Here is a 10886-nt window from a genome sequence, read left to right as displayed (position 1 = left end):
ATCCCTTATATTTATTAATTTAAATATTCATATAAGAGTATTTCTCAATTAATTTTAATTTAAAATATAAACAATTCAGTATATATATATTATTTTATTTTTTATATTTATTAATTTAAATATTCATATAAGTGTATTTCTCAGTAGTTACTACGAAGTGTATTGATAATTAAAAATAGGAGATAAAACAATATCTATTTTATGAAAATAAAAATTTTTATTCGTTCTTAATATTTGCTTATATTTAAAATTTGAAGGGGTAGGAGCTTAAATTCTGATCCTACATTCCACTACCGCTGCTGGAGGCCGTGGGATTGACATACTTTTTGTAAGCTGTGAATTAGAAGAATTTTTAATCCTTGATATAAGATAATAGATATCAGTTATATTTTTTAATATTATTTTTATCTAAATTTATTAATTATAAGATAGAATATAATGTAAATTTAAAAATTTGTGTTTAAATACAGATAAAATTAAAAATTTGTTCCATTTTTAAATAAGATTAGTAGCTTAATTATATTTCTTTAATTTCAATAAAATAATTAAATATATTTTATAACAAGGACTCGTATGGCATATATACCTTTCATCCAACTCATATTAATAGAGCTGAAAAACAAACGGCCTTTATGAGCTTGGCCCACAAGGGCTTTAATTCTTAAATTTAATTTTTTATTTTTCACTTCCTGTTTTAGGTTCATCCCTTATTTAAATGGCTCAGGAATGGGCCCACAAGTTCTGTTATAAAAAAATAAAATAAAATATTATAAATTAATTAAAATATTTTAAAATTAAAAAAATTATAATTCTCATAATCTTTTATAAATTAAACAATACACATTTAGAAATATAATAATAAAATTTAAATCTTGATCAAGAAATAGTTTTTTTTATAGATACACAAACATAATAATTATAAAGAAATAAAAAATATCAGAAATTTTATACTGTACACTGATATTTATTAAATTATATCAAATTAATTTTAGAATAAATTAAAATTAATAATAATATAATGCATGTAAGATCAAGATTTCAGGCCAGCAGGTCCTTAACTTCAAACATGTATTCCACAACAAAAAAATATAATAGGACTTAAAAGGTTACCCAAGCCTAATTTTTTTTTATAAAGCTTATCAAGACTAGTTTTTCAAATTTGATCACTTTAAAAAAAATTATTTTTAAAACTTAAAACCTTATTCAAACAAAACTTTTAAGACCAACTTTCTAAATTCAGCTTTTATTTTCGGCTTTGCTCATGTAGAGTTGATAGTTATATATTTTAAGTAGTTTAATTTTCCATGCACCACATAAACGTGTCACTTAATGAGGGAAAAATCCGTCCCTTGCTTGTCAATTTTTTATTTGATTCTTGCGTTTAGTTACTTTTTAGATTAGTCCTCCTGCCACTCAATCCTCATTGATCTTTTCCATTACAAAATTTATCCCCTCACTTTCGTGCGGCATAGACCGCGTTACGATAGCACATAGTACTTGTATTTTTTCACTCAAAATGTAAACAACTTTAAAAAAATTCACATCTCAATGAAATTTTCATAGAAGCATGACAAATAAATTTTAAGAGAATCAATTACTTTAAATTGAGTTTTAGAGTTTCAAACTACAAAAATTTATAAATTTAGCTCTCAATTTTAAAATTTTATTATGATAAATTTGTAACTTATATTTTAAAATTTTAACATAATTAAAAATAACCTATAAATTTATTATAATGAAATTGTAAAATTAAAAGTTGAATTTGTAAATTTTTAAAGTTTAACAATTTGGGACTTAATTTAAATTATTTGATCCTCTTGAAACCTATCTATCATTCTTCCACTTTTCATTTCATAAAAATAGACAATGTTTTTATTTTTACTTTTAATTCTTATCATTTTTTTCCTGCTCAATTTGATTTCAATTATCAATACTTTTCATTATGAGTAAAAGATGACTTTATACAAGAGATATGTTAATAAATACAAGAAGTAAAATGATAATTTTTTTATATATATTTGATTGCTTATATTTTAAATTAAAAAGGTTATACTTTGGATTGAAAAAGTACATGACAAATTCTTAGATAAGTGAGATATAACACGTCATTCAATTAAAAATGTCCAAAGTTATATAAATAAATTTTTTTGATATTATTTTAATCAATTCTATTCTTCAAACAAAATACATATTTAATTTAATCTTTTTTTATTATTAATATTAAAATTAATTTATATTTAATATTATTTGAATGTGATAATTTTTTCTGGACAGCTCACAAATATGACACATCTAGTGTATTTAAGAATTTCTGTGAGTCTGTGAAGATTGACAATAATTGCGGTGTGCTTGAAGGAACTTGGATGGAACCTTTTCATTGTCGAGCCACAGTTTCTCTGGGCTGCTACGGATGAAAGACGTGACATGTAGAGATATGAAATTATGGAATATGAACAGAGCCTTTTCAATTGGTTTCATCAGGACTTCGGTAACAATAGAAGTTGGACCAACTGACGCAGAGGCTGTGAAGGCAAAGCTGAAAGCACGAAATGCACCACAAAGGCATCACCATCTAGATTTTGTGAATTGTACTACTGTACATATTTCACCTGCACATCATCTCTCTCTCCCAGTGGAAAGCAGACCGAACACATCAATGACTGAGGGGTAGGCCGTTTGACTGGTTTCCTTTGAGTTTTTGAGTTTTTTGCTCTGTCCTTTCTGATATCGATCTACAAACACTATCTGAGACGCTCAATTTCGGTAAGTTTCTGTCCCTCTGAACTTCCCACCATGGCCAAACAAGTCGATCCAAGCTCTGGCTTTTGCTCTCAAACCAGAACATTCCACAGTCTTCGTCCTGACGTCCCTCTCCCTCCACCCTCTCAACCTCTTTCCATCACTGACTACGCTCTCTCTCTCATTCCTCCGACTGCTTCCTCCACCACAGTTCTCATCGATTCTGCCACCGACCGCCACATCTCCTACTCCCTCTTCCTTCACCAAATCAAAAACCTCGCCTCCTCTCTCGCTTCCCTCACCCCTCTTTCCAAAGGCCACGTCGCCTTCATTCTCTCTCCTGCTTCTCTTCACATCCCAGTTCTTTACTACTCCCTCTTGTCTTTAGGAGTCACCGTCTCACCCGCTAACCCTATCGGCTCTGATTCGGAGGTCGCTCACCAGGTTGAGCTCGCTCAACCTGTCATTGCATTTGCTACCTCCTCCACCGCTCACAAGATCCCTAAGCTCCGATACGGTACGGTCATAATCGACTCGCCTCAGTTCCTTTCCATGATCAATGGAACTTCCGGAAGTGGTAATGCTGATATCAGGGGCGACCGCAGAGTCATGATGAGCCAATCCGATCCGGCGGCGATTCTATTCTCATCTGGAACGACTGGAAGAGTGAAGGGCGTGTTATTGACCCATAGGAATTTGATTGCTCTAATTGGGGGATTTTACCACCTGAGGCATCTCATGGATTCGCAAGAGAATGAACCCGAGCCGGTGTCCCTATTCACGCTGCCGCTTTTCCACGTGTTTGGGTTTTTCATGCTGATTAGGGCGATGTCGATGGGGGAGACCCTGGTTTTGATGCAGAGGTTCGATTTCGAAGGCATGTTAAAGGCGGTAGAAAGGTACAAGATTACATACATGCCAGTTTCGCCGCCGCTCATTGTGGCGCTGGCCAAGTCGGAGTTAGTGAACAAGTATGACCTTAGCTCGCTGAGGTTGCTGGGGTGCGGCGGCGCGCCGCTTGGCAAGGAGGTGGCTGAGAACTTCACTGCCAGATTCCCCGATGTGGAAATAGTGCAGGTGAGTTATGCTAATCTGACCAACATTATTAATCGTTAATTCTCACCAAGAATGGAATACCATCCTATTCATTACCCATTCCGCTTTATTATTTATAAATTCTGATATTAGTAAGTGCTTGACATCCATTGCCTACTACAGGGCCGGAAAAACTTAAACAATTGGACTTGGATTTTCTCCCTGCAAAGGAGAGAAAATGAGATATCAGCACAAATTTGAACCCTTAAATTAGATTTGAAAATTTACATTTGATAATTTTAAAAAATACAGATTTAATTTAAACGGTTCAGATCTGCAATAAAGAGACAATGGAGAAAAAAAGCAGAAGAGAAAAACCCACTCCTAAACAATTAGTGCCATACTAGTTTCATAATGTAGTAGGTTCTTCGTCTTTTATCTCTCAATTAGGCCATTTATTTATGCGTCTTATTTCCTTCTTTAGTGTTGATTTGGTGATCGTGTTGAGATTAGGGGTATGGTCTGACTGAAAGTGGAGGAGGGGCAACGAGAATGATAGGGCCTGAAGAGGCTAAGCGTCATGGCTCTGTGGGTCGACTTGCAGAGAATATGGAAGCCAAGATTGTGGATCCTGTGACTGGAGAGTCATTACCTCCTGGCCAGAAAGGGGAACTGTGGTTGAAAGGTCCAACAATAATGAAAGGTGACCTATTATTTTCAGAGAATTGATGAACTGTGTTTTTGACCATTTGCACAAAAAGTTCTTTAAATCCTTAACCATCACTGATGCTTATTGTGGGAGTAGTGCAGGTTATGTAAGAAACGAGGAAGCAACGGCTGAGACATTGGATCCGGAGGGATGGCTCAAGACTGGAGATCTTTGTTATTTTGATTCTGATGGTTTCCTCTACATTGTGGACAGGCTCAAGGAATTGATCAAATACAAAGCATATCAGGTGATTTTTCTGTTGCTTTTCACGATTTTGCGACTATTATTTTAGCATTGCATTATGCTTAGAATGTCTGAAACGAATTGCAGGTTCCTCCAGCTGAACTTGAACATATACTTCACACCCACCCTGACATTGCTGATGCTGCTGTAGTTCCGTATGTATCTTGTGCTTTTATCTCCTCTTAAATTAGTTACCCTCTCGGTTGAAATTCTGGGAAATCATGAACATTTATGGGTTCATCTCCATGCTTAAAAGAAGAAAGCTTCCCCAGTTCCCATTTTTAAAGAAGTTTTACTAACCCTGCTGAAATCTGATTGGGTAGGTACCCTGATGAAGAGGCAGGGCAAATTCCAATGGCCTTTGTGGTAAGAAAGCCTGGAAAAAATATCAACGCAGATCAGGTTATGGATTTTGTGGCAAAGCAGGTGCGCGCGCGCGCGTACATGCATCTCAACGTTTATATTCTGGAATTTCAGATGCTCAAAGGCATACGGTTTCCAGTTTGTGATTTTGCTATGCCTTTGCTCTGAAAATTGAACACGTCTCGTTCTTGCAGGTTGCGCCATACAAGAAGATACGGCGTGTGGCTTTCATTAACGCTATTCCAAAGAACCCGGCTGGCAAAATTTTGAGAAGGGAATTAGTTGATTCTGCATTGTCAAGTGGTTCTTCCAAATTGTAGTCCAGATGGCTCAATTTCTTTATATGTTGATGTACCGTTGTTATAGTTTTCTTGAAATATCGGAATGTTTATTTAAAACTGAGAAGAGAATGTACAGATCTACATATTTCTTAGGTTGCATGTCTTGTAGTTGTATTCAAAGCGCTTCTATGATGAAGCGCTTTCAAGGCGAAGGACTCACGTCACAAGCGCACTGCTCCAGCCGAATACTCGAGAGCCTTGATGCTTTGTTTAAATAAATGCAATCCATGAAAATATATATATATATATATGTATGTATGTATGTATGTATGTATGTACGTATGTATGTACGTATGTATGTAGATGTATAACATCATTGAAGCAATCAGGAATATGTTGAATTGTTCTTAATTTCCCTTCGTTCTCATACATGTGAATGCTCAAAGATGAGGGAAGGTTGTGGAAATTGTCAAATGTCATTTTCGTATGATAAGCAAGCACTAACATCATCCATATAAAACATAAACAAGGTTCAATGATTCAATTTAGCTTTCAAGCAGCTGCTTAAGGGAAAAATTGACTTTCAAGTGTGTTATTTCACATGTTTATACTGAATAATATTTTGGTTGCCTTAAATTTGAAGGCAAACAATAGCAGTTTCAATGTAGTGTCATACATCTTTATAATTTATTATAAGATAAAAAAGTGGAGCTGCAAAATTGAAACTGAGTAGCATTTGCCCAATGAGAGAGCCCCCGGCAAAATCAGTTGCAAGCCGTTAGTTTCAAAGACCTAATATCACAGCATGCCTCTAATAGCCCTTGAAACTTGACCAAGTTTAAACAAACTTTAAAAAAAAAAAAAATCAAACAAGTTTAAGCAAACTTGTTTATACGTATCTCAGTATTGATCTTAGCGTCATCCTCCAACTAGCTCAAGCTTGTTACCATATTGCGTTTTCTCCAACCTTTTTGTCAAAAAAAGTTAGCAGCCAGACTCTGCAAATTCGTCAAAGTCAACGACTCTGATCTGATAAGCTTGAGTCCTTCTCAAGTTATTGTTCATGATATTAAAAAAGTATGTATATGAGGTAGCAAGTCTATTTTTTTACCTCACATAGCAAATCTATTATTGATATATGAAAATAGATTCTGGCTTGAAAGTCTATAGCAATCATTCTTGTAATTATGTGCTTATGTGTCAATGTAAAACGTTGATGAATTTATTTTTTATTACATACTCCATTTGTTCAAAAATATGAGGTATTTTTTGAAGAGTTGGATGTTAAAAAAATTTTGCCATTAATCTTTCGAGATGTAATCTATGTATTTTTTTCTAAAAGTGTCCCTATTGATAGTAACTTTATATTTATTGTAAGGTATTTAATATGGATAGATATGAAAAGATAGGTTAGTTAGAAAGTAAGTAACTATTTTATTGGAGGGTGAGATTAAATTAAAAATATTTTACATTTTTAAATGGAGAGAGTACATCCTAAATTCTCTTAGTTATTATCCTCTTATCATTAGCATTGATATTACTAATGAATAGTACTTACAAATCATCTATCAACAAAATTTTTATATTAATAACAAGATTTGATCTCATGATGTTATGGGTTATGATCAAATGCTTACTAATTGAACTAATATTTATTGGTAAAAAGGTTTATTTTTTAAACTGATATCAAAATTTCCCTTCCTATTAAATTCAAGAGGAGTACAAGTGTGGGGGGCCAAGCAAAGTCTTAAATCATAATTTATTATATCTTTAATATGCATAAATAAAAAATTTTAAAAAAAATAAATAGATTGTTATTTAAATTTTAATTTACAAAAAATTAAAAAATTTAAGTACATTAAAATAAATCATTTTTAAATTTTTTATATTATATTAAATTTTTACTTTTAAAATATATTCAAATATTCCCGTGCGTGGTGCGATGCATAAGGAATAAAATTAGTTTATTTGTATGCGTGGGAATTCAAATCCTCCTTCATGCATGTAGCATTACACCCAAATTCGAATTGATATTATCTTTCGAATAACTCAAATTAAGATCTTCATGTTCTTTGCTCAAAGGCAAAATGACAATCTCAAACAGCATTTTAGTAATTAGTCTGCTCGTGTGCATGTCTCTGAAGCTTCAAGGTTTGTCATCACCAGTCTATCATGTTCAAGTTGAAACAAGTCCTTATTTATCCGTTTGGTTGATTACCTTCTTTTTCAGTGCAATGTGCTGAGTTTAGTAGAGGATTGAGAAATGCCACAACAACCATTGATGAACTGAGTATTAGAAGATCACACTGTCCTGCTGATTTTGTCTTTGGCGGAGCCACTTCGGCTGCTCAAGTGCATATCATAAATACTCAACGTTCATAACTCAAACGTAAAATTTGGTAACAAGGGTAGATTTTTTTTTTTTTAATATGTGGATGCAGATCGAAGGAGCTGCTAATGAAGGAGAGAAGGGACCAAGCATCTAGGACTACTTTGTCAGAAAATTCCCAGGTAAACCAAGTTGATGTCTTAAAAATCAACGAACTTCCGAGTTTTTCACTTTTTCTGGTAGAAACATCATAAGGTGGCACTCTCGACAACAATAATGTAATATTTTGTATTTGCAGAGAGGATCCTGGACACAAGTACCAATAGTTGCGCTCTCAATCATTATCGGCGATACAAGGTTGAGCTTGAGCTGCTTTAAATGCCATTTAACATGATATACAGAGCATTAAATTTCCCTTGAACTTGAAATGATGAATTCTTTCAGGAGGACATAAAACTTAAGGATCTTGGTGTGGATAGCTACCGATTTTGCCTTTCCTGGACCAGGATTTTACCCACTAAGTTTCCTAGTCCAACTGTTATGATTGAAGTTTTTTTTCTTATTTTTCTTCGTACAGAGGGTTCATTTTGTGGAGGAATAAACCAAGAGGGCACCGATCGCTGTACCAATTTGATTGATGAATTGCTCAAAAGCGATAAGAAGCAATAATTTTTAAGGTAATAATTTTATCACAGCTGATATAGTGACTTGAATATTTGACCTTCTTTTTTTTTTTTTTTAGGGCTATGATCTAGGCATTAAACCTTTTGCCCCAAGTCTTGCAAGAGAAGTATGGAGGACCCTTGAACCACTCATTCATGTAAGCACATTATATGCAATTTCTTGTGAACATTCCATAAATTAGCACAAAGAGATTTAGGGACTTGGTGTTCATTTGTAGAGATGACTATAAGGACTATGCTGAACTGTGCTTCAAAATATATGGAGATAGAGTGAAGCATTGGTTTACAATAAATGAGCCATTCACGGTTGCTGCAGCAGGGCATGGTCTTGGTGCAGCTGCACCAGGAAGATGTTCATCTGGCCCTTTTGAATGCCATGCTGGTAACTCATCCACCGAACCTTATATTGTAGGCCACAACATTCTCCTTGCTCATGCTGCTGCTGTCAAGCTCTACAGAGACAAGTTTCAGGTGAAACACCACATTGATAATTAGCACCAATAAGCTAAACTCTCGCATGACTAAACATATATGAATTTGCTAGCAAAACAAGAAGGAGAAATCGGAATCTGTCATGCTGGACAGTATGCTGAGCCTTATTTAGAATCACAGGAGGATAAAGCGGCTAAAAGAGCAATGGACTTCAGCCTTGGATGGTTTGTCAGTGCTAGCTAAGTACACTTGTGAATAGCATCACTGTTACTGAAAAACACTTGATTCATCACTATCTGCTTTGATCAGGTTTATGGAGCCACTGGTATTAGGAGATTATACAAAAAGCATGAGAAGTTTGGTCAAAGGATAGGCTGCCCTATTTCACCCAAGAAAAGAATTTGGTTAAAGGGTCCTTTGATTTTATTGGAATCAATTACTATGCTTCAAGATATGTTAGAAGTGCCCGCCCTATCCAAAAGCACCACCACACTGCATGACTGACAGTTTAACTGAAGAACAAGGTAAATATTTTTTTCATAGGTGTTCTAGCTGCAAAGTATTTTGCTATATTAAGTGAAATATGGATAAAAATTGAAGCATGTCACCTAAAAGCACAACCCATATATTTACATTTGTATGTTCATGAATAGTTTGGTATCCAAATCTTTTGAAACCAAATTCACCTTAAAATGTTGCTATTATAGTTTCATTGAATTTCTGTATACAATTTGACTTTTTCCCCCTTTTCGGCAGTGGAGGAGAATGGAGTTCCTATTGGCCCTCATGTAAGAAGTTACATGCACAAATTGCAAAACTCCGAATCCGATAATAAAGAAAGCAAACTTTTCTGTTATTAACAAACAGTCTTGTTTCCTCTTTACTCTGTGGGCGGAAGGAAGCATGTTCATAGATATCTATCCGATGGGGCTAGAAAAGCTATTGAATTTCATGAAGGACAAGTATAATAGTCCTGAATAAAGAAAAAAGAGAAGCTCTCTCATGCAATCTGTTCAGTCTATGGATATACAATATATATACAAGAGTATCGTATCTCTAAACTATCATATCTACAGGATCTGAGATTACGAGAATCAAATAGCACGAGATCACGGATGCTGATATATTGTCTTCCAATATAGCGTAACTCACGCCAAAACTAACGTGCATGCATGATTTGCATGATAATGGGACACGTCATTCTTTCATTCTTTCTTTACTGAAATCTACATTTCTGAAAATGGTGGGTCTGATCTTTCACTCTTTCTGCACGGTCTTCTTCTTCATTCTTCCATGAAGCATGATCCATCCCTGATCTTTTTACACTTTTTCGGGCTTTTGATTCAGGAATCACTGGGGCAAACGCAGAGAATGTTGAACTGGAAGAAGCTCTGGGGGATGCACACAGAATCAGCAACATTCTTAGGCATCTATATAGGATTCACAATGCAATCAGGTAAGGATCTGGTCTCCTTCCAATATTCTCTCTCGAGTCTGGAAAAAGTGTTGTGGTTTGGGTTTTTGTGTGTAAATTTGGGCAGGAATGGAGTGAAGGTGAAGGGATACATGTACTGGACTGTGTTTGATGACTTTGAATGGGGAGAAGGTTATGTTCCAAGATACGGACTTTACTGTATAGATTTCCAGAACGATCTTAAGCGCATTCCCAAACTCCCAGTACAGTGGTACCGCAACTTCCTAACAGGATCACATCCTCAGTCTTATTCCATCCAACTTTGTTTCCATTAGGGCATGAATTTGTGTATGCATGCTTAAGTTAAGTGGAAAGGCAAGGCTAGTGGCAGATCCCATGTCTTAAAGAAAATATGAGGGTGTTTTTCAGTCTCATGTTCTGCAATTAATTAGACTATAATCCCTCTCTAAAAAAAATGTAAGGTATTTTTTTGAGAAGTTGAATATTTAAAAAAGTAAACTATTTTTAATTTTTTAAAGTGTAATCATGACTTTTTTTTCTAAAAATACCTCTATTGATAATGACTTTATATTTATTATAGGGTGTTTAATAAGGATAAATATAAAAAGATAGGATTAATTTGAAAATAGATAACTAC

General features: G+C 34.5%; 2 protein-coding genes across 6 annotated transcripts; both read left to right on the top strand.

The window, feature by feature from the left end:
- Positions 1–2346: 2346 nt before the first annotated feature.
- LOC129319299 (4-coumarate--CoA ligase-like 9) lies at positions 2347–5797 on the top strand. 3 transcript variants are annotated; one of them, XM_054964323.1, is made up of 6 exons: positions 2347–3816; positions 4288–4477; positions 4585–4730; positions 4814–4881; positions 5050–5092; positions 5284–5797. In XM_054964323.1, exons 1-6 carry the CDS (start codon positions 2794–2796, stop codon positions 5407–5409), a joined length of 1596 nt encoding a protein of 531 aa, XP_054820298.1. In that variant the 5' UTR covers positions 2347–2793; the 3' UTR covers positions 5410–5797. The 3 variants fall into 3 exon arrangements, with proteins under 3 accessions (XP_054820298.1, XP_054820297.1, XP_054820296.1); XM_054964322.1 differs by having other exon boundaries at positions 5050–5128; XM_054964321.1 differs by having other exon boundaries at positions 2348–3816; positions 5050–5152.
- Positions 5798–7393: 1596 nt separating this feature from the next.
- On the top strand, positions 7394–10641 carry LOC129321055 (coniferin beta-glucosidase-like). Of its 3 annotated transcripts, none has more exons than XR_008595898.1 (10): positions 7394–7521; positions 7601–7881; positions 7998–8056; positions 8144–8376; positions 8442–8519; positions 8601–8853; positions 8927–9038; positions 9124–9338; positions 9891–10057; positions 10162–10641. XR_008595898.1 is itself a non-coding variant. In XM_054966778.1 (3 exons), the coding sequence occupies exons 2-3, from the start codon at positions 9983–9985 to the stop codon at positions 10561–10563; spliced, it is 477 nt and encodes a 158-aa protein (XP_054822753.1). In that variant the 5' UTR covers positions 9049–9338; positions 9571–9982; the 3' UTR covers positions 10564–10641. The 3 variants fall into 3 exon arrangements, 1 of the variants encoding a protein (XP_054822753.1); XR_008595897.1 differs by having other exon boundaries at positions 9571–10057; XM_054966778.1 differs by lacking the exons at positions 7394–7521; positions 7601–7881; positions 7998–8056; ... (2 more) ...; positions 8601–8853; positions 8927–9038 and having other exon boundaries at positions 9049–9338; positions 9571–10057.
- The last annotated feature ends 245 nt before the right edge of the window (positions 10642–10886 follow it).

This window comes from Prosopis cineraria, unplaced genomic scaffold (assembly GCF_029017545.1).
Source record: "Prosopis cineraria cultivar Desert tree isolate PC_DT_omini unplaced genomic scaffold, ASM2901754v1 PC9, whole genome shotgun sequence".
In the NCBI taxonomy this organism is placed as follows: domain Eukaryota; kingdom Viridiplantae; phylum Streptophyta; class Magnoliopsida; order Fabales; family Fabaceae; genus Prosopis; species Prosopis cineraria.
Note: the sequence above shows the minus strand (reverse complement) of the source record. Positions and strands in the feature narration are given on the sequence as shown.